This window comes from Stenella coeruleoalba, assembly GCF_951394435.1.
Source record: "Stenella coeruleoalba genome assembly, chromosome: 10".
Taxonomy (NCBI): Eukaryota; Metazoa; Chordata; class Mammalia; order Artiodactyla; family Delphinidae; genus Stenella; species Stenella coeruleoalba.
Genome location: NC_137156.1, coordinates 40,193,827 through 40,221,196, shown reverse-complemented (window position 1 = coordinate 40,221,196; position 27,370 = coordinate 40,193,827). Strand labels below are relative to the sequence as shown.

The 27,370-nt window shown below is 50.6% G+C and overlaps 1 protein-coding gene across 1 annotated transcript in view; it reads left to right on the top strand.

Annotated features, from left to right (window-relative positions):
• Positions 1–20,410, top strand: part of SCUBE3 (signal peptide, CUB domain and EGF like domain containing 3) — a 34,074-nt gene extending 13,664 nt beyond the window's left edge. Inside the window, exons 2-22 of the mRNA XM_079935333.1 lie at positions 495–617; positions 1,604–1,729; positions 3,486–3,620; positions 4,599–4,724; positions 4,917–5,033; positions 9,567–9,683; positions 11,626–11,748; positions 12,261–12,377; positions 12,878–13,003; positions 13,300–13,416; positions 13,553–13,657; positions 13,946–14,062; positions 14,398–14,556; positions 14,820–15,035; positions 15,388–15,549; positions 15,756–15,923; positions 16,430–16,591; positions 17,030–17,227; positions 17,902–18,054; positions 18,177–18,256; positions 20,078–20,410. Of these exons, the coding sequence (XP_079791459.1) occupies positions 495–617; positions 1,604–1,729; positions 3,486–3,620; positions 4,599–4,724; positions 4,917–5,033; positions 9,567–9,683; positions 11,626–11,748; positions 12,261–12,377; positions 12,878–13,003; positions 13,300–13,416; positions 13,553–13,657; positions 13,946–14,062; positions 14,398–14,556; positions 14,820–15,035; positions 15,388–15,549; positions 15,756–15,923; positions 16,430–16,591; positions 17,030–17,227; positions 17,902–18,054; positions 18,177–18,256; positions 20,078–20,227 (2,897 nt within the window). The 3' untranslated portion in view covers positions 20,228–20,410. The remainder of the gene's footprint in view (positions 1–494; positions 618–1,603; positions 1,730–3,485; positions 3,621–4,598; positions 4,725–4,916; positions 5,034–9,566; positions 9,684–11,625; positions 11,749–12,260; positions 12,378–12,877; positions 13,004–13,299; positions 13,417–13,552; positions 13,658–13,945; positions 14,063–14,397; positions 14,557–14,819; positions 15,036–15,387; positions 15,550–15,755; positions 15,924–16,429; positions 16,592–17,029; positions 17,228–17,901; positions 18,055–18,176; positions 18,257–20,077) is intronic.
• Positions 20,411–27,370: the final 6,960 nt, after the last annotated feature.

Sequence of the window (27,370 nt, the reverse complement as noted above, 5' to 3'; positions counted from 1 at the left end):
GATGAAGATTCCGCAGATGCCCCGTCTCCCTTTCTTCCTCCTTGAATTACCAATAGTCGCTGGACCCTGCCACTTTCCCAGAGGCCACTGTCCCCGTGCCTTTCTCTTCCCCCTCCCTCTAAGTCTGCTCCTAAGAAAGGTAAACTAATTCACCCTAGGTTGAATGTTTCTAATCAAGTGTGCTACCTACCCAGTCCAAAGGTTTTTTGTTTGTTTGTTTTTAAATCAAAGAGGAGTGTTTCAAATGATGGAATTTTAGCTGTCATTGTGGATTAAGTATTTTTGAGGGGAGTGGGCGTTCTTTCTGAATTCCTGAAATTACAGGAATTTCAGGAATTCAGAAAGATTCTGAAATCGGAGGGGAGGCCACCTGCTTCTGGAGGGGTTGCCCTCTATTTTAGAGGAGAGGGGATTTTGCCCTGAGGGACCACCTTCAAGACACCCCTTGGGAGGTACCAAGAGAGGGTCTCATGTGTTCCTTCTGCCCCTGCCAGATGTGGACGAGTGTGTGGAGGGGACTGACAACTGCCACATCGATGCGATCTGCCAGAACACCCCACGGTCGTACAAGTGCATCTGCAAGTCTGGCTACACAGGGGATGGTAAACACTGCAAAGGTGAGGCTGGGAGGGCACCTGGAGAAGGGGGACCTGCCGGAGAGGGGAGACCCCCACTGAGCTGCTCTCAGTTGGCCACGCTGTACATTACACTAAGGCCTGCAGTCCCTGCTGGCGTGGGGAGAGGGCTGGAGGGAAGCTGTTTCTTCCCAGAGAGGGTGTTATTTTCTAATTTGCACAAAGGCACCACCATATATGCTGGCTAAGGCCCTGGTGGGAACAGTTCACGGCCATACAGCCTGACTGGGTGGGGGGATCAGAATCATGGGACTAAGGCCTGAGGTTCCCTGACACTGGAACCTCCATCTTTAGACCCTTATGCCATGCCCCAAAAGAATGAGAACAGGCAATCTACCCTAGGGGAAATTCATACTATAAACAAACACATCTCCTCATAATTAAAGCAATGCAAATTAAAGCAGTCGAGATGTTATTTTAAATTTATGACCTTCAGTGCTGGTTAAGACTTCCACAAGGGGCACTCGTTCATTCCTGGTGACATTATGAATTGAAAAGTGATTTTGTCATACTAGCAGGAATCTTGAAGTTATTTATACTCTTTGACCCAGGAATTTCATGTTTAGGAACTTGTTCCAAGGAAATTCAAAGAAACAATATATGGGAGAATATGTTTTTTGATGCATCATTTATGATAGAAAAATAAATGGAAGGAAACTAACAATAGAGAAAAGGGATTAATAAGTTATGAGGTAGCAACATAATGGAATATTTTGCAGCCATGTACAGTGATAATTGGAAAGACTGGATGGAAACGTAAAAATGTTTATGACTTAAGTTTAGATGAAAGTAGCAAAATGCAAAATAGTTTGTAGGCTATGAAAGTAACTATGGGAAACAGAGACACATACAGAAACATACACAGAGGTTATATACTTTCTAAAAAAGCACCATAAGGCTGAACCCAGGGGGGGACAGTCGGGGGCACGCAGGTGGGTCCAGCTGCCTCAACTCCTATTTGCCCACAGATGTGGATGAGTGTGAACGGGAGGATAATGCAGGTTGTGTGCACGATTGTGTCAACATCCCTGGCAATTACCGATGCACCTGCTATGATGGATTCCACCTGGCACATGATGGACACAACTGTCTGGGTGAGCGAGGGTGGGGCAGGGCATGTCTTGTGGAGGAGGAGGTGTTTTTAGCCTTTTCTATTCCCAGGCAAGAAGAGGAAAGTGAACAAAAAGCTGCATTCCCACAAAATAGAAAACCAAGTCAGCCTCCCCCTGGAAACTAGATGCTGAGGATGAAATAATCCTTCTGCTGGATGAAAAACATGAAGGAGATGCTGCTAGAAAGTGTTCTCAGGGGAAGGGCCAGGATATGACAGTAGTGGGCTTAGTCACGGGAGGTGGAGCACGGTAGGAAGATGATTTGGCTCCAGACAGATCCTGGCTCTGCTGCTTACTAGCTGTGGAGCCTTGGGCAATAGGGATGGTGGTATCCCACTCAAAGGGCTGCTGTGTGACTCACCATGAGAGAACATGTGTAAGGAGCCCCGTACAATCCTTAGTACATGGTAAGTGCTCAATAAACGGGAGGAATGTCGATGACCATGAGGAGGAGGGGGATGCTGATGCTTCCCTAACCTTAGGGTTTAGGGTTCAGACTCTTAACCTTTGGCTTTTAGGGGAACCCTAAGTCATCCATGCCCTTGGCTTCAGTTTCCCCACTGAGAACTAGAGGAAAGAACTTGGCTAGAGTAGCAAAATCACAAGGCTGGAATAGAAGGGAGCAAACAGAAGGATAGAATGTAGGACGGGGTAAGAGCAGGAAGACAGGGATAGGGAGAAGTCAGGGGTGTAGGAGATGGGACAGGAGCAAGGCAAAAAAACGTTTACCTCCTTGGCTTTCCCTACAGATGCATCTCTCGGGCAGGAGCCTGCTGGATCTGGGCCTCTCTGCCCTTGGCCAGAAGGGTGAAGGACAGGGTTTCAGGGCGCAGCAGAGAGGATGGGAAGAGAAGGACAGATGAGGCCCTTAGGAGTCAGGCCCCTTAGGAGCTAGATTGGTCCATTTGGGTCCATCTCCCTGATGCCTCCCTGTGCCAAGGAAAACTGAGAAGGACTGTGAACTTGGGAGGGCAGTAAGTAGCATAGAGATGGAGTCAAGGCATTGAAGTGGGAGCCCCGGAATGAGCTTGGCTTTGGGGACTGGGGGTGGTGATTTGGGGTTGGCAATCAGGGTGTGGCCTGGCAGCTCTTCCCCCACCCCTCCCCGCCAAGCTACCAGACTTTGTTTTGTTAAACCAAAATAGGAGAAAGGCTAGGGAATGTGGCAGCAAGCCCAGGCATGGGGGAAGGGGAGGAAGGACGGGGTCATGGCCTGTCCACAGAAATGGTCCCTGCCCCACAATGAGTTGAAGTTCACTACCTTTCCCCACCCTGCCCCTCCAACCTCAGCACCGTGGCCAAAGCTCTCCCCGCACATGGAGCCCTGATTCCCTGGCTGCTCATCACAACCAGCTGCCCACAGTTCCTCCCTGTTGTCAATCTCCATCCTCATCTTCATCTCTGTTTCTCTTGCTCTGACTCCTTTCCTAATCTCCTCCGCCTTCAGACCCAATTTCAACAGGTGAAGGAAAGGGAGGCCACGTTGGAATGTCCCCTCCCCACCTGCGTAACTCCCCAGCTCTTCCCTCTTAGGGTGGCCTCTTCACAAGCAGTGGAACGTTAGCTAATGAGTGGGTGAGAACTGCCTAGCGTAAGGCTGGGAGTTGGATTTCCGTGGAGGGGATGTGCATGTGTGCTGGATTCTTAAGACTGCTTTCAGCCCTGGGTGCTGAAGTCCCAGCGCATGACCAGACCCTGGCCCGCACCCACGGCCTCACCAACCACCTATCCTGCACAGATGTGGACGAGTGTGCCGAGGGCAACGGTGGCTGTCAGCAGAGCTGTGTCAACATGATGGGCAGTTATGAGTGCCACTGCCGGGAGGGCTTCTTCCTCAGCGACAACCAGCACACCTGCATCCAGCGGCCGGAAGGTCAGCCTGTGACCTGGGAGGGCCCAGCCCTGCACTCCCAGGCTTCTCTCTCCACCTGCTCTGGAGCTTCCCCTCAGTGACCCCTAGGTCCCACCCTCTGCTACTCTTTCTTCTCTTGTCCCTCAACCCAATTACATCCTAAGGGTTCCATGGACAGATACTTGGGGTTACAGGAAAATCTGGGAGAATTCACTTGGGGCTGGGGGTCCGTATGGGATTGAGGCTACCATGGGACATCCTCTGTGTCCAGACCCAAGATGAGTGTCGCTCCTAATTGTAGATGGCTGAGCCGTAAGCCGATGCTGTCTGAGAGGACCTCACCCATGCCTTATTCCTTGGATTGGCTTGGGAGGGTCAGGCAGGCGTAGTGGGGTATGTGTTGTGTGTTTCTGTGACTCCGCCATTACCCTCCCACCCCCGCCGACTGTGACATCCCTGAGGGCAGAGACTATGCCTAATTCATCTTCGTATCCCCAGAACCTAACATACTGCCCTGCTTGTAGTAGGAGCTTAATAAATACTTGTTGAATAAGACGTGCAGTGATTATCTGTACTAATTACTCCTCACTCACATGATAAATGTTACTTATCTTCTTCCCACTTTGACTGTAAGCTCTTTGAGGAAAGAGATCATGTCTTACATTTTTCTGGATCCTTCCTAGATCCACCCAGTGCCAGCACAGTGCTGGGCAGCTGTTAGACACTAGTTTTTGGTTGTGTGAAGGAGAGGGTGATCATGCAGGGTTGGGAGGCTGGCTGTCAATACTTATATCTCATTCAGAATAGTTCTGAGCTCTGCTCATTAGCACCCAGCTCTATGGGCAGGACAGGGGCCCTGTGAGGGGGAGCCAGTCTCCTCTGTGTTGTAGCCTCAGTGAAATCCTCCCACTTCCCTAGGCCCCAGCTATCCCTTCTAGTTTCTCTTCCTCTAGGCGTGCAGGAGTACAGAACATTCACCGCCCTCCTCTTCCCTTTTAGAAGGAATGAATTGCATGAACAAGAACCACGGCTGTGCTCACATTTGCCGGGAGACACCCAAAGGGGGTATTGCCTGCGAATGCCGCCCTGGCTTCGAGCTCACCAAGAACCAACGGGACTGTAAATGTGAGATAACTGGGATGGCAGTGGGGGAGGAGGGGAGACAAAGAGGAAGGGCGTGGGGCCTTGGCAGCAAGAGGTGGGAAGAAAAGAGAGCGTGGGAGAGGCAGCTAGATTAGAGGACCAGTCTCCATGTTATGGAGAACTGGGGTGCCCAGGGAGAAGCAAGCTGACAGGCCTCCTGCCCTCTCTGCACAGTGACGTGCAACTATGGTAATGGTGGCTGCCAGCACACGTGCGATGACACAGAGCAGGGTCCCCGGTGCGGCTGCCATGTCAAGTTTGTGCTCCATACCGACGGGAAGACGTGCATCGGTGGGTGAGGCCAGTGGAGAACTCAGTCCACCTGTGATGGGGGTGGGGGTAGGGGCCCTTGGGAACCAGGGGAGGGGGGAACACATGGGGCCCGGGTGCTGAGAGCAGAATGACTGGTGAGTGGGTTGAAGACCCAGACAATGCCAGGTCTAGTGAGAGACGACTCTGAGAGACTGAAGGGCTCACCTGACCCTCCTCTCCTCCCCCACCCATTGGTCCTGCTGTCCCACCCCTGGGAGCCTCACCATCCTCTTAGTCCAGGATAAAGTGTTGCCAGGTTGGGAATAATTAGCAGAGGTGCTTGTTGACGCAGCCCATGGTTGAGAAGGGGGAGGAAAGCTGGGGCAATGCAATGGATTAAGCCTGAGCAGAGGCCCTGGTTGACAAGTATGGTAAGATGGGAGCTGTCACAACCCAGTGTCCCCACTCTGGAACTGAGGGTGGGACAGAGTGCTCTTTCCTGGAACAACCAGCCTTGAACTGACAAATGGGGTTTCCTGGCTCCAGGTATCTTTTCCTCTCTCTCCTTGCTCTCCTCTAAATCTCCCTTCCAGTCCTCTTACCCTAGGCCCCCATTTCCTCCTCTCTCCTCCACATTCCAGTGGAGCTCTGCCTGTAGCCTTCCCACTTCCTCGCCAATTCCAGCATCCCATCCCTCTCACCCTGGTTTGGGGCCTTCTTAACCCCTGGACCCCTTGTCCTGAATTCCTAGGCCTTACCTCACATATCTTTAGGTCCCGTAGATGAGTTCAGTTCCTTAATTCCTAATTCTCTAAAAGTCTTTAGTTTTTATTGTTGTTGTTGTTTGTGAAGGCCAATTGCTATGTGCTCACAGAGTGCTGAGAAAGACAGTGGGACAGGGTGTCCCCTTGGAAAAGTGGGAAATGAACGCGGCGAGTTTGGGGGAAAGGCTGTGTTGAGCCAGGCAGGGGCAAGCTTGTCCTGTGGGCACGGATATTTATGAATGGACGTTCATCTCATGGGATACAACATGCTGGGGATGGGAAGGTGTGAACACAGTCACTTGGTGTGTTTATGAGAGACAAGATATTCCGGTTCAGAACCAGACTCTCTCCCATCTCACTCCAGAGACCCACCCCGTCTCTGCAGAGAGCACTGCCTTTCCCCCAGTCACAAGAACTGGGGAGCAGACGGTGCTCTTAACGGTCTCCCTCAGGTACCTGCTCCAGAGACTTGCACACACAGTTCTAAAGCTCCTTAATTAAAATCTCTCTTGCTGCGTGTTTCCCTCTGAACTAACTCGCCCAAATCTTGGAACATTTTTGGGTCTTCATGTTGCCTTCTCCAGGCTGGTTTGTTCCAGCTCCTTTCGTTTTTTCCCTCATAAGTCTAATTCTTCTGCTTTCCAAACCTCCTATGATGCCCTGGACACACTCACACATCCTAGAGACTCCCAGAAGAAATTGCATGCAGTCCCCAAAGAAAAGCTGCATGATTAGGACAGAACTTGGGGCCCATGGGTGTGAGGCCAGGTCCCTCTCTGATGTCTTTCTGTTTAGATAGTCCTGGGCACGGCTGCTTTTGAAAATACTCCTGTTAAGCTTGAGCTCTTCTCTAGTCAAGATCCATTCCACCCTCTGGGCCATGGCCAAGTGAGGCAGAAGAGAGCAAATGAGGCTGTTCTAAGGTTCATAGCTATGTCCTTTCCAAGTTCCTCTCCCTCTTCTCCAGTAGAACTGATTTTACCTTGACCTGTATCTCATTTTTCTCCCCAGCCCTGGTAGAAGGAAACTTCGTTGTTCGGGGCCATCAGGACATCCAGATTTAGTGGGGGGGCTGAGAGGGCGGTACGGTTTAGCAGAAAGGGTGGGCACCCTCTGGGGTTTGGGATCTGGCAGCCTATAAGACTTGAGGTTGCATCCCAGCTCTGCCTTTGGCATGCTGCGTAGTACTGGGCCCATGACTGCCCCTCTCTGAGACTCAGCTTCCCATCAGTCACTCGGTGGGAGCCTGGCTTCTTGGAGGATACCAGGCAGGACAACCCTGGGGAATGAAGTGTAGGAGTCTCAGAGCTCATCATTTGGGGCCAGCGGTTTGGGCCTGCAGGGAGGAGGAGGGTGGGGAGGGGTTGGGGCACAGAGGGCCACAGTAGCTCCCGCGCAGCATCTAAACAGCTTTTTTACAATGTCAAACAGGGGAAAGGCGGCTAGAGCAGCACATCCCCCCTCAGGCCGTTTCTAATGGTAAATATGTCTGCTCTCTCCGCTTGCTCTCGCTGGCTTGCTAGGGGAAGGGCTAACCCGCTGGGGCTCCCACTAACCGCATGCCCACGGGCTCCCCTGGCAGCCTGGGTACCGGGCCCATTGAGTGACAGGAAACCTGAGTCCCCACGAGCTGGCCTGGGAGCCTTCATGTTGGTTTTCTTTCTATGATCCTGTCACTCTCCTTCCTCTCCTGCTCCTTTGTCCCACCTTCTAACACCTCACCCCTTCCCAGCCATCTGCCCCCTCCCTTTCTCTGCCTTCTACACAGCTAAAGACCCAGCCAGCTGCACTTACCCATCGTGCCCACTGAGATCGGGGTGGGATAGGGTTAGATGCCATCCCCTCCTTGGGTTCTTACCCGTATTAGCTCACAGTCCCAGCATCACTCACCATTCTCTCCCACCATAATGGTTAAGTGCACGACATTTGAGTTCAGACAGACCCGAGTTTGAATCCTGGCTCTGCCACCTTCTCAGTGTGCCACCTTCAGCAAGCTGCTTTCCTCTCTGATCCTCAGTTTACTCTTCTGTAAAAGAGGGAGAATAAGAGTCCTCTCTTAGTATTGCTGTGATGATGGAGATAGAGCATTATAGCATCTACTAAGTGCCTGACACAGAATAAGCACAGATTAAACTGTGATTTAAATACACAGCCTGAGGAGCAGAGGTTTGAGGCAGCCAGAGAGGCCCCTCTGGAGAGCTCTGCCCTGCAGGGGCAGTCAGCTGTGCCCAGCTTCCTGGTCCAGCCTGGGATGGTCAGCGTGCCAGCTCTGCTTGCTCCCCATCCTGGATCCCTCAGAATTGACTAGACTTGGTGCAAGATCTCTGTTCCCCTCTCCCTGCTCCAGGGCTTAGAGGGGTTCTTCTTATGCTAAGACCACTCTTGTGGGGGATGGCTGGGCATGGAGCCTGAAGTCAAGGTTCCCTCCTAGGTTCTTCCCATGGTCTCGGGGAACTTTAGGAGAGACTTAATGTGGGAGTGGCACATAGGAGATCCCACTGTGGCTGTTCCCAGACCTGGGCATTTGAGGGTCCAGGGCATGACCAGGGTCCCACAGGCAGAGTTGGGCTTCTTCTGGAGTCTTTGCTTTGCTGGTCTCCTCAGTGACAAGGGTTGGGCCTGAATTTTAGGAGTCAAGGATTCAAGAAGATGATAGTACTTTCCAGCGCTTTTCTCATTCAGCTCCCCTGCTTCTGAGAACCTCTCTCCTCTCTTCCCTAGTGGAGGCCTCAGGATTCTGTCTCTCTAATGGGAGAATTCTAGGCCCCCCAGAGGATGAACCACACCTCCCTCACAGTCCCTGCGTCAGGGCCTTGCACTGTTTGAGCTGATGTTTTTTCTCCTGGGCTCATCTCACTCTCCTGAGCTGCAGTTTAAACCTCTATTTTTCTCCTGCTCTGAATTCAGAAAATAGGGAGAGTGGCCCATCCATACTCCCCCAACTCCGACCTCTCAGCAGAGGGAAAGCTTATCAGTCAGGAGGGGTCAACAGAAGAGACTTAGCTTTGAGGTTCTCTAACTCTCTCACCTATCTTCTTACGCCCTTCCTTCTCCTCTGGATTCTTCTCCTTTTGCCCCCTCCCCTAGCCTAGACAGTATTTCCCCCATTAGGAAAGTAAAACAACAACAGAACAGCCAGCTTATCTCCCTCTGGAACTAAGAGGAGGGCCTGGGAGGAGTTGGAGGTAGCCAGGAAGGGGCTGGGAAATGATGGAGTACTAGCTGTCTCCTCTGAGGATGAGCAGTCAGTCCTGGAACTGGGATCTTTCTTAAGACAGCTGAGCAGGGAGGAAGGGGAAATGGATTGACGGTCATCTCTCAGCTGTCTTAGGAATCACCAGGCTCACTCTTCCCAGGATTGTCCCACCATGACCCCCCACCCGCCAATGAGATAGTCGAGATAGTCGGTGGAAAGAGGAGGAAACTCCTATTGTCCCTTCTTGATCCCTGGCGGCGGGGACCACCCTTACTTAGCTTCCATCCCTCCCTGCGCCCTCCCCTCTCTACCTCCTCCACCCCCTCAGCACATTCCTGCCTGACAGCTCTGGCTTGTACCTGCCTCACTGCTGTCCACCTTGTTTCAATCAAGTAGGGGGCAGGGAAGTGGACTGCTTGGCTGTACTTGTGAGGGGATGGGGGCGGGAGTGATGGGAGGAAGGGGGCTGGGAGCCTCCACTTAATGCTCCTTCTAAAGCACAGGGAGGCTAAGGCCTTCCCTTGGGCCTCTGTGCTCCCTCCTATACCCTCACGTTTGGGACTCCTCCGAGCTGATAACCAGCTTACCATCTCCCACCTCCCTCCTAAACAGAGACCTGTGCTGTTAACAACGGGGGCTGCGACAGTAAGTGCCACGATGCAGCGACGGGCGTCCACTGCAGCTGCCCTGTGGGCTTCATGCTGCAGCCGGACAGGAAGACCTGCAAAGGTAAGGGTTTTTGGAGGACAGGAGTGTAAGGGTAAGGGGCTGAGGTTGGGACCAGAGATACGGTACCTATTGTGGGACCTACTCAAGCCCCTGGAGACGATCCTGATTGTAAATAACTGAGGCTGTGACTAAGGCTTGTCTCCTGCCCGCCTTTCCCCATCTCAGTTCAAGGGGCACAAAAAAAGTCTAGCCTGGGGCTTCCCTGGTAGCACAGTGGTTGAGAGCCCGCCTGCCGATGCAGGGGACACGGGTTCGCGCCCCGGTCCGGGAAGATCCCACGTGCCGTGGAGAGGCTGGGCCCGTGAGCCATGGCCGCTGAGCCTGCGCATCTGGAGCCTGTGCTCCACAGCGGGAGAGGCCACAACAGTGAGAGGCCCACGTACTGCAAAAAAAAAAAAAAGAAAAAAAGTCCAGCCAGTTCCTTAGTGTCCCTGCCCCTGCCCCACTTTGTTTTCCTTACTCTTATTCCCATTTCCCCTATGGGTCCCTAACCCTCTTGGTTAATGAACGTGCCATTCACGTTTGTTCCTGGGTCTAGAAGGATATTTGAGCCCTGACTATGTATGCACAAGGTCACAGGTGTGTTCCATAACCTTCTTAACCCACATTCCCCAGACCTTCCCCGAGGAAAGGCTCTCCTGGTCAGAGGGAGATTAGGGTAGCAGTTGGGAGCACTGATGCTGGAGCTTGGCTGCCTGGGTTCAGATTCCAGCTCTGCCTCTTATTAACTCTGCAATCCTGGGCTAGTTACTTAGTGTCTCTGCACCTCAGTTTCACCAAGTAAAGTGCTTGCCTCATAGGAATGTTGTAAGGATTAAATGAGTTACATATAAACTATATGTAAAGTCTTAGAACAGTGCCTGGCAAATGGGGAACACTCTGTGTTAGCTATTATTATGGTATAATGTCCCACATTGTCCATTCTATTTTCCCCACCTTTTAATTAGCCAGGTTTAGGGGAAGGGTGGAGCGGGGGAGGAAAAAGGGAGGGTAGCCATACTGAAAATTGTGATTCATCAGGTCTGTGTCCCTTGGTCACAAGGAGTGGGGACTGGAGGAAGGCCTGGGCTTGCTCTTTGTGTCTTTTGGCCCAACAGCTGGTAGAGAGGCCTCGGAGGAGGTTGGGGTGCGGGGGAGGGCTGGGGCCGCAGGTCAGACAGCCAGAGCTGAGAGGTTTGCTGCTAGGAAGGACTGTTGACAGGTATGCTAAGAGTGAAGTGGAAGACTGCCCCCTCTGCCCCCTCCCCCAAGTAGGGGTGAGCAGCCTGGGTCCTGTCTGCCACCCGCTTGGGGAACTTGACCTCAGGAAGGAAGCCGCTCACACCCCCCTCCTTCCCTTCCCTTCTTAGTGCTGAAAGCTGCCTCAGGCCTGAGTCTCTCCAGACCTCTCACAGCCCAGCCCCCTGCCTGGCCCCCACCCCTCCCCCCATCAGCTCCCCAGCCTCACTGGCTCTCCTGTCCTCCCTGCCTGGCCTCTCTTCTAGCTCCTCCTCTCTGAAGCGCTGCCCCTTTGAATCTCCACCTCTCTGCCCCCCGCCCCCCCCCCACCGTGCTCTTATGGCAGGCAGGGGTGGGGGACAGTAAGGGGATAAACCCTGTCCACCAGCTTTCTTGGGAGGGGCTGTCAGTGGCAGAGTGAGGGGCATGGACTAGCCCCCTGTAGGTCAGGTGCCCACCTACTTCTAGGCAATTACCTGAGGGCCTGACACTGGTTCCCATCTTTCCCCTTCTAAGAAGACTCAGTCTCAGGAAACAAGGTTGTTACTAATGGCCACAGATACCCTGAAAGGGGGAGAAACAGAGACGGGAGAGAGAAAGAGGCAGGCCCAGGGCTCTCCTTGATTCTCCCTGTCTCTGTGAGGGAGGGAGGGATCTTGTCTCCCTATTTGTCCCCAGCCTTCAGTATTACTCTGATTCTCTCTCCTTTGCCCTGCCTCCCCAGACATAGATGAGTGCCGCTTGAACAATGGGGGCTGTGACCACATTTGCCGCAACACAGTGGGCAGCTTCGAATGCAGCTGCAAGAAGGGCTATAAGCTTCTCATCAATGAGAGGAACTGCCAGGGTGAGCAGACTTGGGCCAAGGACAAACCCTTTGGAGAGTTTCTCGGGGTAGGAGAGCTTCAAAGAGGCCAGAGGGCCAGAGCCTGAGAAGCTCAAAGGACACTGTGGAGAGTCTCCATAGGTAGCGTTGTGCTGTGAATTAGCAAATGTGCCCCTTCCTCTGGGCACACCAGCTCTACGCTGGGGCACATGGCTTGGCAAGAAGCGAGGGATGGATTTCACCCCAGTTCATATCCTTGACAGGATCTGACCAGTCTAACCACACGTGGTGGCCCTGATCCATAGGCACCGGACCTCAAGAGTTCCTGACTCCAAAGACTCCAAATGGAGCGGGCTTAGGGGGTGGGTAGGCATTGCTGAATTGCTGATCTTAGGGCTGGGCCAGAGGTAGGAATGCTTTTCAGTTTAAGGGAGAGAGCCAAGGCCCCTCCCTGGGGCCCTTCACCTGAGCACAGAGTCACAGGGTCATGTGCCTCAAGACAGATTCAGCGGCTTGAAACCTTGCTCTTCCAGATATAGACGAGTGTTCCTTTGATCGAACCTGTGACCACATATGTGTCAACACGCCAGGGAGCTTCCAGTGCCTCTGCCATCACGGCTACCTACTGTATGGTGTCACCCACTGTGGGGGTAAGTCAGCAAATCTGGACCCTCAGCCACCCAGCCCCTCTCAACTCCTCACCCTTCAACTGAACGAGTCCCTGAGTTGGCTGGTGGCTGTGGGCAATCCCCAGGTGCATGTGCCATGTCTGCATTCATCATGATGAAGTGGGAGAGATTAAGACAATTGAGAGATTAGAGTATCAGGGAACAGCATCCTGTTTCCGAAACTTCTGTCTCCCATCCCCATCACTGCCTCTTGACTCCCATCCTTAGCTTCCGAATTACAGCCCCACTGGTAGGTAGGAGTGGAAGGCTTTAAAAAGCTTGTTAGCTTGGCCGCTTCTCAATCCTTCTTTTGACTGGGAACAGAGATAAGGGAAGGAGGTCCTAGGTTTGAGCTCTTCTCGGGCCGGGAATCATCTCAGAGTGCCTGGAACTCTAACCAAAGGTCCTCACTCACTGCCCACTCTCTGGCTCCTACTTCCCCCCCACATTGTTTGTCTGTGTCTCCCTCCTCCCTCGCCCAGATGTGGATGAGTGCAGTATCAACCGGGGAGGTTGCCGCTTTGGCTGCATCAACACTCCTGGCAGCTACCAGTGTACCTGCCCAGCAGGCCAGGGCCGGCTGCACTGGAACGGGAAGGATTGCACAGGTGGGCAGCGCCCTCTGCTGGCTGAGTCTTGAACTGCAGTTTCAGGGTGGGGGGTAGTTGGGGGTCCTGGGAAATGTGGAGTTCCATACTGAGGAAGGTATGAGGTAGTAGGAGATGAAGAATGTAGCCATTTGAGATGTGAAGTTCCTGGTAAATAATCCCTTCATTCATCTCCGTGTACAGTTGCAGTTCTACATGTAGCTAATTCTCTTCCTCCTAATTACTTGACTGAAGGACTGACAGAGAGGGCGGGAGAGGAAGACCCTCTCCTCCTCAGGCTTCTCTCCACTTCCTAGAGCCAGTAAAGTGTCACAGTAGTCCTGGTGCCTCGAAAGCCATGATCAGCTGCAGTCGGTCTGGGAAGAAGGACACCTGTGCCCTGAGCTGCCCCTCCCGGGCCCGGTTTTTGCCAGGTACAGAGAGGAGGTTGCTGGAGGGCTGGCAGGGAGGAAGGCTGGCTGTTTAGGCAGCTCCTCTGGTCCCCTTGGATTCCTCCAGCCAGTGGGGGTCAGGGGGCAGGTCAGAGCTGTGACAGCCCCCTTCTCTCAGAGTCTGAGAATGGCTTCACCGTGAGCTGTGGCATCCCCAGCCCCAGGGCTGCTCCAGGCCGAGCTGGGCACACTGGGAACAGCACAAACTCCAACCACTGCCATGGTGAGCACCAGCCCAGAGGCCTTGTTCCATGCTACTCTCTGGCTTATTAACCCCTATTTCTCTTCCTTATGAATTCTCCTGGCCTTACTTTTTCCTGGATCCCCTTTTTTCCTCTGTAATTCTCCAGCCCTGCTGCCTTGCTCCCTCTACCCTTAACAGCCAATGCCCTTGGCTTTCATAATCCCTCTCCTCCAGCCAAGCCCCTGGCCCCAGCTTCCCAACATCCTCTGTAGCAGCCCCCACCCTCAAGGGACCCCCAGGCTGTGCTGAGCTCTGCCATCCCTCTAGAGGCTGCAGTGCTGACGGTTAAACAGCGGGCTTCCTTCAAGATCAAAGATGCCAAATGCCGTTTGCACCTGAGAAACAAAGGCAAAACGGAGGAGGCCAGCAGAATCCTGGGGCCAGGTCTGGACTGGGGACTCCACTCCAATGGGCTATTTGGCCACCAAACCCTTCCCACCCCTCAGCTCTTCTGCTTAGTGGGATCTCCAAAAACCCACTGGCACCCTGAATTCTGGACAGAACAGGGGAAGAAGCGGTTGTAGGCATAGGGTCCAAGGAAGTCCTAGGATATCCCCCCACCAACTGAGTAGTATCTTAGACTAAAAGAGAATTGAGATAGTTATAGTCAGAGATCTGGTGAGATCTGTCTGAGTTGGGGTGGAAAAGTGAGAGCTGGGAGTAAGAACATTCCCTGTCTCCAGGGGGTGCCCCTGAGGTTGACAAGGCCTCTCCCCCAGGTGGTGCCCCCTGCTCTGACTGCCAGGTCACCTTCATCCACCTCAAGTGTGACTCCTCTCGGAAGGGCAAGGGCCGGCGAGCCCGGACCCCTCCAGGCAAGGAAGTCACTCGGCTCACCCTGGAACTGGAGGCAGAAGTCAGAGCCGAAGAAACCACAGGTGGGACTTGGGACACCGTTGGGAGGAGGGTGGAAAGGGGAGGGCAGAGATGGGCAAACAGCAGTGAAGGAAGGGGCAGAGCCTGTATTAAGGGCAGACCCTGCCTAAGGCCAAGCCCAGGAGCCAGTCCCTCTCACCACGACCCTCCTAGCTCCTAGCTTTGCTTCCTTGCCCTCCTGCTCACAGGGAGGAGGGACTCTTTCTTTCTCTTCCTTCTCTTTCTTTCTCTTCCTTCTCTGACTCATAACACCATCCCCCACCAGCTGGCTGTGGGCTGCCCTGCCTGCGACAGCGGATGGAACGGCGGCTGAAAGGGTCTCTGAAGATGCTTAGAAAGTCCATCAACCAGGACCGCTTCCTACTGCGCCTGGCAGGCCTTGATTATGAGCTGGCCCACAAACCAGGCCCAGTAGCTGGGGAGCGAGCGGAACCAGTGGAGGCCTGTAGGCCCGGGCAGCACCGCTCTGGGGCCAAGTGTGGTAAGGGAGCTTGCTGGGGAGCAGGGGAGTAGGGAAGGCTCAGCTTGGGTCTGGTTCAGAGCAGGACACTTTACGGCCTCGGTTGCATCTCTCAAATTGTGAGGCAGCCAAGACACTCCTGCCCATCATCCCCCACTCCTTGGTCCCAAGCTGAAATCTAGAGGGACATCATGTCAGGCCACCAACCCTCCTGCACATGGCTTTGGCCCCTGATCCTCCCAAGCAGGATTCTGTCTGTTCCCAGACAAAGAGATTCTCCTTGAATCTGGGGGGAGAGGGAAGGGGAGTCCCAGACCTGGGTGGTGGGAAATAGGTGGGGGGTGGGTGGCTAGCGCGGCCGACTCTCCCTCAGTCAGCTGCCCGCAGGGAACGTATTACCACGGCCAGACGGAGCAGTGTGTACCATGCCCGGCGGGCACCTTCCAGGAGAGAGAAGGGCAGCTCTCCTGCGACCTTTGCCCTGGGAGTGATGCCCACGGGCCTCTCGGAGCCACCAACGTCACCACATGTGCAGGTGCCAGGGGAACAAACAATACAGAGTGGGGTAGGGTGGGCACTGGGACGCCCATGGGCATGGGATTTCCCAAGGCAGGCCCAGGCCCCAGGCCACTCTCCTAGTCAACATCCTGTTTGTGTGTGCCTCTGTCCCCTGAGACTGGGTGACCCCATGGGGATGACCAGGAACATCCCCATCAGAGTTGGGCCCTCGGTTTACTGCAGGTCAGTGCTCACCTGGCCAACACTCTGTAGATGGCTTCAAGCCCTGCCAGCCATGTCCACGTGGCACCTACCAACCTGAAGCGGGACGGACTCTGTGCTTCCCGTGCGGTGGGAGCCTCACCACCAAGCACGAGGGAGCCGCCTCCTTCCAAGACTGTGACACTAAAGGTGAGTGGGCTACTCCCCTCGGTACAGGACCCCAACCCCAGCTACTTCCAAAAAACTCTCCAAGTCCCCAGAGTAGACCCAAGTATGTTGCCCTACCATCTTCTCCAAACCGGGAAAGGCCCAGCTGCGTGACCAACCCCCGCATCCTACCCATAGGACCCGTCCTGACCCTCCACCAGTCCCAAGCGTGGGAATTGGGCAATAAGTAACAGTTCTACTTACCCCTCTGCTTTGGAAAGCTGGTGTCACCTTCCCCTCTATACTACAAATGAGTTTCTGTACAGGTTTGCGACTGTGCTCAGTGCCTGAAAGAACAGGATTGGCGCTGTAGCCAACCACTCTGTCAAGTTCGTTTTCCCCTGAGCTTAAATTCTGGCCTGACTAGGGAAGGTTGAGACTCTAGAAGGAACTCTGGCGTCTTCATTCATTCCCTACGATGAATGTGTCCTGCCCCAGAACTCCCGCTTGCTGCCATCTTAACTCCTACCCTTCCCCCTTGCCTGCAGTCCAGTGCTCCCCTGGGCACTACTACAACACCAGCATCCATCGCTGCATCCGCTGTGCCATGGGCTCCTATCAGCCCGACTTCCGTCAGAACTTCTGCACCCGCTGTCCAGGAAACACAAGCACTGACTTTGATGGCTCCACCAGTGTGGCCCAGTGCAAGAGTATGTGTCAGGCCAGGCTGTGGAAAATGGGGTGGAGAGGCCTGGGAGCAGTGGGCATGGGAGGAAGCCAGAGGTGGGCAGGGAGCAAACCAACAGAGAGCAGGGCTGGGCAGTGGATGGGCAGGAAAGTCCCACCCTCCATCTCTCCCCAACCCACTCAACCTCAAGACGGGTTGCTGGGCTGGGCCCTATAGCACCCTCTCCCTGGAGAGGAGGGAGGCAGGTAGTGGGGAGGCAGGGACAGGTAGAGTGAGATTAGAAGGTACTAAAAGGGCAGGAAGGAAGGGAGACCCAGAACTTGGAGAGGAGATGATGACTAAGAAGGAGGCTGCCTACATGTATCTGATTTCCACTTCAGAACTCTTCAATTTCCCCAACCTATTTCCCCACTGACTTCCCTTCTCTTTCTTGCTTTGTCCACCGGGGCTTGGCCTACAGATCGCCAGTGTGGTGGGGAGCTGGGTGAGTTCACTGGCTATATCGAGTCTCCCAACTACCCAGGCAACTACCCAGCCGGCGTGGAGTGCGTCTGGAACATCAACCCCCCACCCAAGCGCAAGATTCTTATCGTGGTACCCGAGATCTTCCTGCCATCTGAGGACGAGTGTGGGGACGTCCTCGTCATGAGAAAGAACTGTGGGTGGCTGCAGAGTTGGGCCAGGGAAGGGCAGTCCAAATCTGGTTGGGAGGGAGAGAGAAAAAAATTGGTGCTGGAAGAACTGGGGCAATGATGAGGGAGGCCTCGGAGCAAAGGAAAACAGCAATGAATGCTACGTGTTCGGTGGAGAGCAGAGTTAAGAAAGCCAGCTTTGGGAGTAGAATTCCAATAGTCTTACATGTGTCACTTTCCTAGTCTAGTTTGTTTTTTTTTTTTTTTTTTTTTATGCGGTACACGGGCCTCTCACTGTTGTAGCCTCTCCCATTGTGGAGCACAGGCTCCGGACGCGCAGGCCCAGCGGCCATGGCTCACGGGCCCAGCCGCTCCGTGGCATGTGGGATCCTCCCGGACACGAATCCGTGTCTCCGCATTGGCAGGTGGACTCTCAACCACTGCGCCACCAGGGAAGCCCATATTCTAGTATTTTTACTGTTCCATTCACTTAAATGTCAAATTTCTTACACTGTGTGACTGCCTGGATGTCAAAGAGGAATTGTGGAACAAGCCCAGGGCATTGAGAGAGAATATGTGTATGCTGGAGGGTAGGGGAGCTACATACATGAGGGAGGGCCTCTGTCAGCATGATTCCTCACTCTAGGAGGACTTGGAGAGCTTGCCCTGCTCTCTCCTGACCTGCTGCTTGCCTTCCCAGCCTCCCCATCCTCCATTACCACCTATGAGACCTGCCAGACCTACGAGCGCCCCATCGCCTTCACAGCCCGCTCCAGGAAGCTCTGGATCAACTTCAAGACAAGTGAGGCCAACAGCGCCCGTGGCTTCCAGATTCCCTATGTTACCTATGATGGTGAGCAAGGGCAGAAGAGCCAGGGAAGTGGGTGAGAAAGGGGAGGCTCATGGGTCTTGGGGGGAGCAAGGAAGCAGGAGGAGTTCCCACCCCTGAGCCCCTCTCCTTCACTGACCTTGCAGAGGACTATGAACAGCTGGTAGAAGACATTGTGCGAGACGGCCGGCTCTATGCATCTGAAAACCACCAGGAGATTTTAAAGGTGAGTGAATATGAACAGTAACGATGGCCAATGTTTAATGAGCACGTAGCAATGTGCAGGCAATATGCTAAGTGCTTACTTGAATATTCTCATTTGGTTTACACAATAGCTCTATGAACTAGGTACTTTCATCATTCCCACTTTACCGATGAGAAAACTGAGGCACAGAGAGTTAGAGCACTTGCCCAGTGGTAAAGCTGGGATTTGAGCCCAAGCCCATCTGACTGCAGTGTCGCTCACACTGTCTTACACTCTGGGTGAAGAGGAAGGGAGGATGAGGAGATGAAATGTCCTTGACCTCTTCCACCAAGATATATATGGAAAATGTGGTTTAGAAAGATGCTTTTGCATAAGTCCCTGCCTTCCCTTACTCCCTCCTCAGTTCCCACAGAAAAACAGCAGATCTAGTACAGTGTTTCTCAGAGTTAATTCGGTACAGACCTCTTTTAAAGGAAAAGGAATGTTTCCAACATTGAAGGATGGTCTGGATACCTAGGTCTGTGGATCCCAGTTTGAGAAAATCTTACTAAAGAAACTATATAGTCCTAGTCACAGTATTATCCTTCATAAATTATCCATGCAAAAAAGTTATCTTTATGATAAATAAAATAATTTTTGTATTATTATCAAAATGAGACACAATGACAAAAATCTAGAACGTGCAGACTGCAAAGAGTATAATTTCAGCAATGCTTTTCAAAAATTTTTAGAGCATCTGAATCCTTATATCAAATGTGCTGTGGAACTCCAATGCATAAAGTAGAGGCACCATTTTGATTAAAGTGGAGATGAGAGGCTGGAAGCTCCACCCCTTGTTTTAAAAATCTGCTGATGCAATGGAAAGAACACTAGCCTAGAAGCCAGAAGAGCTGAGTCCTAATGCACAGTGCTTGGCACCCAGTAGGCTCTCCACACATCATGTTGCTGTTTCAGACGGGGTGATCAGGGAAGGCCTCTGAGGAGAAGAGACCTGAAGGAGGTGAAAGGCTACCCATTAGAAGATCAGGAGAGGAGCATTCCAAGCTCAGGAGCATGGGAGCCGTGTGGCATGTTCAAGAACCTTGAGGCCAGTGCAGCTCAGCAGAGTAAGGAAGAGTCAAGACGGGGATAGAGGAGAGACAGCAGGGCACAGATCACATTCAGCCTATGGGCCATGAAAGGGATTCAGCTTTACTGAGTGATAAAAGAAACCAGACTCAAGAGGGAGGGGATATGGGGATATATGTATACATATAGCTGATTCATTTTGTTGTACAGCAGAAACTAACACAACATTGTAAAGCAATTATACTCCAATAAAGATATAAAAGATAAATTTAAAAAAAACAAACCAGAGAAGTGTTTAGAAAAGAAGAAGGACGTGATCTAATTAAAAACCAAAAAAGTCGTTCTGGCTGCTGTGGGGGAGAACAGTCTGTAGAAGGACAAGGGTAGGTAGAAGAATGGAGACCAGTTAGGAGGCCATTGCCAAGTGAGAGATGACGGTGGCTTGGACAGGGTGGTAGCTCTGGAGACAGTGAGAAGTGGTCTGACCCTGGATATATTTTAAAGGTAGAACCAACAGGATTTGCTGTGGTTGTGAGCAAGAGAGAGGTGTCAAGGTTGGCTCCAAGGACTGGGACTGAGCGATGGAAGGATGGAGCTGCCACTGACTGAGTTGTAGAATTCCAAAGGAGCAACAGATGGGGGGATGGGAATCCAGATTTCACTTCTGGATATGCCTATTAGACATCAGGAGGGGCTGCTGCTGAGTGGAGGCTGGTGGTCCTCTCTCCCACCACTCACACTGATGCTGACATTGCTACCTGCCATCCTCTGCAGGACAAGAAGCTCATTAAGGCCTTCTTCGAGGTGCTGGCCCACCCCCAGAACTACTTCAAGTACACAGAGAAGCACAAGGAGATGCTGCCCAAATCCTTCATCAAGCTGCTCCGCTCCAAAGTCTCCAGCTTCCTGAGGCCCTATAAATAGTGCCGCTAGGCCCGAGACCCAGGTTTTGAAGCCCCCAGACTCTTTAGCCCTCAGAGCCGGCAGCCCCCACCCTCAGATGAGGGACTCTCTCCGATCTCTCTTTTTGGAGAAAGAAAAACCTCCATATAGACCAAGCACTCTCCCTTTCCATTCCTCTAGCTTCCTTTCCTTGTCTCTTTCTGCCTCGCTCTTTCTCTTTACTCATTTCCTATATGCTCCCTGGAAAAGCCATTCAGTGCTGGCTCTGTCTCCCGAGGGGTGAAGGAACAGTAAGTACCCTGCTCCCCTCCCCAGCCACACTGCCCATTTTACCAGCTCACGTCCCTGACCCTATCAGCTTGGAAGGGTGCTAGAGGCCCACGAAGGAAGCGGGTCTAGTGGGGAATGGGGAGGGGGAAGAGGGGCTTCTGCCGTTATAGGTTGTGCCTTGCTAGACAGGAGCCAAAATGTCCCCTGGCTGTGCCCCCCAGGAATATTCTAACAGCCCAGGGTTCTGCCAAAGAAGCCTTTGACTTACAGGCTTAATGCCAGCACTCGTCCTCTGGGACACGTGGTTTGAGCCCTGGACTGCCCACACAGCCAGCTTTCCTGTCTACACAGCTCCTCTCCTTCTTCGCTCACAACTGCCTGGGGTCCAATTCATGAGGGCTTACAAAAGGCCCACACCACTGGCTAGTGGACACCAGCTGAATGAGGAAGAGCAGCAGGAATTACCATGTTGAATAGGCAGGCGGCTGCTGCTCCCCAAGAGAGACTTTATCTCTGCAGGACAGAAACCAGGTTTTAAAGCATCGGCAAAAAAAGAAAACGGAAAAAAAAGAAAATGTGTCCTCTAAAGGACTAGACCACAGAACAATTGGAAGCCAGCCTCAAACACTAATCCCTTTTCTTACTTGTCTTCCCTGGCCCAGCCATCCCCTCACTCCCACCTGAGTGCTCCCTGGGGGAGCCCTACTCCCCTTGCTAAGTATTGTCCTTAAAGAAACATGGCTGCTGACCAAAAGCCAGCTTGGGCCTTGCCCCCAGAGTTGTCTTTCCCTTGTAGTCCCAGATGGCTTGTGGGCCCCACCAAAGAGGACCCCGCTCTGCAGCCAGCCCAGAGCCACCTACCTCTGGCCCCAGGCCGTGGGCAGCAAGAGGAATGTGTGCACTTGGCGAGCCTTCTGCCACCCTGTCCACATCTAATAAGTGCAATCGTTTTGAGTCTTTCTGTGTTGACTAGAGGGAGGGGTTTTTGTTTTCTGGTTTTGTTTTTTGTTTTTGTTTCTTTTTCCTCTATTAGAACAACCCTATTTATAGCTGCCTAAGAGAGAAGAGTGTATGTTTGGAGTGGAAGAAAAAGGTTTTGAATCTCATGAGCCTTGAGCGCTGGAGCATCTGATCTGTCTCTACTCCCCCAGCAGAGGCACCTGATATGTAGGATATGTAATTCTGGGGACTTGATGGAGCAGGAAGAAGAGGGACCTGTGTTTGCTAAACCAATCCCACCATCCCTGTGCCTCCATGAATTCAGCATGGACCTCAAGAATGTAGAGGCCAATGGAATTGGCTAGTGATTCTCCACCCCAAGTAGGGAAAACCTCCATCGTTTCCCTGCTTTCATCCAGCTTTCCCCTGATGTGCACATGGAAGAAGACCAGGACAAACCCCCTGGGGATAGGCCGACTCAGGGCCCTGAGGCCAGAGACAAGGCTGTGGGAGCCAAGAATAGGACAGTTATCCAGGCATGGAGTTGTTTGCCTGACGTTGGCCATTCTGCCTACCCCTGTTTGCCATTTCCTCTTGGAGCTGACTTCAAGCCTAGCTTCCTCAACTACTGCTTTTCAAAAGGAAGAAGAATCAAGTCCATGCCCAAGTCCAGATCCTGCACATACTCCACCTTCAATCCACTGCTGCCTATAAAATTATTTTCCATTTGCTCCTTCTAGTTCCCCCAAAGCTGTAGCCCTATTCAATCAGAGGCTAACGGTTGAGTCCTAGGGCTCACTTCTAATGACTGTCTCAGGCTATTGCTCCCCAAGGAGACTCAACACTAAATAAAGGAGCCGGACACCCCCCCAATCAGTAGCATTCACCAACTGAAACAGCCTTAGGCAGTAGGTAACCAATGTCACAACTAGATCCCCTGACATCCATTAGCCAACACCATGGCCCTTGGGGATAGAGTGTCTGGCTGCCTTTGTCTCTCTGGGTCAAAGAAGGCTCTGCTGTAGAGATACAAAACGGCTGCTTCCAAGCAGGGGAATGGTCATTTAATAGAAGAAGTATCCACACTTCCCAGGAGATGCCATGAAAACTGCTTTAATCAACTTTGACCATCCTCATTCTCCACCAGAAGCTAGGATAACTTTCTGATTCCTCTCTCCCTACCATTTTGCATCTCTCTCAGAAAGCCAAACAGTCAGAGTGCTTCCCAGTTCATGCCTTCAGGGTCTGACTTCTTGCTCTCCATTCCTTTCCTGTCACCCTCATACACACACATAAACACACTTCCTCTAACCATTTAATTCCATGGTTTCCGGGGCTTGCAAATTATTTCCACAGTATGGAAAGTAGAGACCACCAAGCTTCTTAACTAATGTCAAGACAGATCTTGGAGAGCAGGTGAAGACCTGCTAATGTCCACCAAGTTTAATTTACGTCGTCCAAGTTGGGAGTTAAGAATCCAGGCAAAGCTGCTCCTAAACCTACAGAGGAAGCTGGCCCAGGGGCATCAAACTAAGGGTTAGTGGATTGAGGAGCCAACATTCAGGGACTCTCTAGGCCTTTACAGGTCAGACAGAAAAAGAGGTTTTTACCACTGTAGGGAAGTGGGAAGATGGTATAAATGGGAACCCTTCATGAACTAGCCAAGAGGCCTCTCTGCAGGATGAGGTGTTCGTAGGGCTGCAGTACTGAGAGGGCTCATTTTTCTTAGTACAAAACCTGCCCTGATCTGAGTCTGGGAATGGGAAGCCATTCCTGCAAGGGCTGCAAGCGCCAAGTGATGCATATCAGAAAGGCACTTATGTCTTCAGCAACGTGGCAATCGCTTTTTACTTCTCTGCCTCTGTCTTTCTGTGTTATTGGGCCAGGCCCATTCCCTAAACCTTAGAGAACAAAGTCAGAACAAAACTGACCAGAGCCTGGACTTGAACTGCCCTGCCCCAGGCCTACAAATTCCCAGAGGTTGACATTGAGCAGTGACTGCTCAGACTCTGCCAGGATTGGATTAATTTGAGGTGGTGGAGGCTCAGATTTATTGCTGAAAGTTCAGTAGTACAGTCCTGGTCTTCAGCCCTAATGAAAATTTTCATATCCAAGAAGTTTTCTCCATATGCATGTTTGAGGTGACTCTGGAGATTAGGGGGCCATATCTCAAATGTCAGAAAATATTATAGCGCGTTCAGACTTCTGTATTTGCTGCTTAACCTCAATATAACAGGCTCAAACTAGAGGAAGGGAGACAAAGTATAACTGACCACAAGCAGAAAATAATGTTAACCTGCTTGGCTTCTCTCCTAAGCACTGTAAGAGAAAAGTGGAAGCCAACAACACAAGGATACCTTTAAATTTGACTTGTCTCAAAGGTAGCACACTCTGTCCTTGGGCCATTACTTGGACTAGGAACCCTCTACAAAAATATATGATAAGAGGGAAAAATATGTGATAAGAGGGAATATAACCCCCAGTTCTTTTATCAGCTTATCTAGACAACACAGATTGTAACAGTTTGGACAAACCAAAAACCTTATTCTGTGTGAGTCGAACTTAAGTTTCAGAGAATAACCATTACCATGTGGGAGGCTTTTTTTTTAATGCAAAAGAAATCTCAAAATATTGTATTTATATCTACCTTCCACTGCTGCCGATATAGTAAGCATCTCCTACACAACAATAAATGATGCAGTTCATAGAGTATTTTGCACTTGGGGGAAAAAATGTATCTGAACTTGTAAAAAGAAATGTTTGGATTTTGTATTGTCTTTTTTTATTATTATTATTAAAATACTAAATGAAACTTCTCAGCCTGGCATCTTTTCCTCTCTCAATGGCTTACCCTAGAGCTGGAAAAAAGCTCTGAGGAGACAAAGTGTCTTCTTGCTTCCAGATAGGACTTACCCCAATTTTTCATTTATCCATCTTATTCCTAATGATTTTAGAATTTGAAAAGGCTCGTCTGTTTTAAAAAGCAGTATCAAGAATTATCCCGAGTGGGGGAAATTTGGGGTATTGTTGCTTATCATAGTACAGTCCCCAAAATCTAGCCAGGCCATAGGTGGTTAAGATACTTCCCTAGTAAAGATGTCCCATCTCTAGCAAAGTACCAGCACTGAGATTCACCAACGTTGTTCTTTTTATGCAGTACATTCTTGGCCGCCAAACAGAATTCTGAAATGGAGATCATTCAGCCACTACCACCATTACTATACAGGTCTTGGGAATGCAACCTCTAACCCCTTATAAATGAACAGTAGCCATTTCTAGGCTCAGAGATGATAGATAAAACTTAATTGTTGTAATTACATAATTCCCTGACGTGACATTTTATTGGATTTAGTAGCTACATGATATAGCCCTTTAAGTGGAACAAGGAAAAATCTACCTGATCAAAACATATGTTGGGTTGGCCTACCAGAATCCTGAACTTCCCCATCAGCATCTATAAAGGAGACAGGTGCATTCTATTCCACAATTGCTGAGCTCCTGTTACGTGCCAGGCATCGCGCATCAGGCCATCACAGCTTGATAGCAATAGCCATGCTCAAGATCCGCACTCCTCATGTAAGACTGATTACAACTGACCTTTCTACATAGATCTCCCAGCAGGAGAGGGAATCCAGTCAACTTGGTGATTATGAGTATAAATTAATTCACTGGCATTCTATTTCATACATTAACTTCCTGTGAGTTTGATTCAGTGTGACAAAATATGAACACCTTTGTGTGGACTGACAAAAATCACATTTCTAGAACTGCAAAGCTGAGGACCATATCCAGGACCACGGTGAGTGACTATACCAACTTGGGGCCATCTTCTCTGACTTCTCTCCTAACCCTCTTCTATTCCAAAAACACCAAGTCTTCCTCCTTCTTTCTAGGACACTTGCAATTATGTCCCAGAATAATGTAGAGTCAGGGCCAGTGGAGTATGGGTCTGTCTATATCAAGCAGTCTTTAAAGTGAGGTACATGAAGACTTTCCAAGGAATTCTTCCTAAAGGTATGTGAAGACTTTCCAAGGGGGGTACCTGTGCAAGGAAATCAATCTGAGGAGAGTTTTTTTTTTAAGTTAAAAAAAAATTTATTTTATTTATTTATTTTTGGCTGCATTGGGTCTTCCTTGCTGCACACAGGCTTTCTCTAGTTGCGGCAAGCGGGGGCTACTCTTCATTGCAGTGCGCAGGCTTCTCATTGCGGTGGCTTCTCTTGTTGTGGAGCACGGGCTCTAGGCGCGCAGGCTTCAGTAGTTGTGGCACATGGGCTCAGTAGCTGTGGCTCACGGGCTCTAGAACGCAGGCTCAATAGTTGTGGCACAGGGGCTTAGCTGTTCTGCAGCATGTGGGGTCTTCCCAGACCAGGGCTTGAACCCGTGTCCCCTGCATTGGCAGGCGGATTCTTAACCACTGCGCCACCAGGGAAGTCCTGAGGAGAGTTTTAAGGGAATACATTTCCAGATCCTCAACTTCCATAAGAATTCTTCCCTAAAACTCATCTGTTTGAGAGCCAGCCAGCATATTCATGCACTCTCCATTCTACCTCCTCTATCACCATAATCCTTGTCCTACTTTACAAAAGAAAGGCATATCCCTCACCTACATTGAATCTTGATGCATGGCCTAGGGTGTAAAAACCTGGGGAGTAGAAGGAAGGGGTCGTTTTTTCCCTTCATAACAAAATATTCCCATTACAATCAATCTTCTTGTTTCATCTTATAAAATGTTTCCTATTTTCTACCTCCTGCTAGCAAAAAATGAAATTGTTAGCTGCTCAAACCATTATTTCCTAACAAAAAAACTTTCTTTTTTATTAAATACATAAGAAAAAGTTTGATCATGGAGTCTAAGAAAATTATTGGAGTTCTTTCTCTTTTTTTGTTACACGATTGTTATTTAGTTGTTCCCAAAAGCCAAACATAAGAGTTCAACACAAGCAGAAACCGGTATTTGCCAAGGGACTAACATGCCTTCTACCCTACTTTTCACTTAATAAATTAATGTATTCAGCTATACATTATATGGCATTATTCCAAATTATACAATGAGAAATAGTACCATCTTGTTTTTACAATTTTTATAATATTAATATTAGATCTATATAATTTTAATCATGACTGACTTTAGTAATCTATTTTATAAGCTACAATTAATTTATTTCCCAGTGATTTTACAATATTCTTTAAAAGTGAATATTAATATATATTTTTTTTAATAAATTCATTTTATTTATTTATTTTTGGCTGCATTGGGTCTTCGTTGCTGCACGTGGGCTTTCTCTAACTGCGGCTAGTGGGGGCTACTCTTCATTTCGTTGCTGCACGTGGGCTTTTTCTAGCTGCGGCGAGTGGGGGCTACTCTTCATTGCGGTGCACGGACTTCTCATTGCGGTGGTTTCTCTTGTTGCCGAGCACAGGCTCTAGGCGCGCAGGCTCAGTAGCATGCAGGCTTAGTTGCTCTGTGGCATGTGGGATCTTCCCAGACCAGGACTTGAACCTATGTCCCCTGCACTGGCAGGCAGATTCTTAACCACTGCACCATCAGGGAAGTCCCTTAATGTACTTATTTAAATTGAAGAATAAAGTCAGACTTTTTCCTGACAGAAAGTAAGTCTGATGTGAAATGAAGACTGGCTTTGCTAATTCCACAAATGGCAGGTGTTTTCTATATGGAAGTGAATCTGCATGTCAATATTTTAACAGAAAGATACTGAAAACATGTAATGATGAAAGAATTTTATCAAAAAAATTGTGTTGGCAAAGAAGTAGGAAAATCAGTTATCTGATTAACTAGGTGCCTCTGAGTGAAAAGGTGACAGATAATTTAATAATTATTTTCATAAGACTGAAACATACTCAAATGACTAACAAATCCTTTTGCAAGATCAGTGGTTTCCACTTCTTTGCTTTTAATAAAGTAAAGGAGGACTCTATTTGATAGTACTTGAT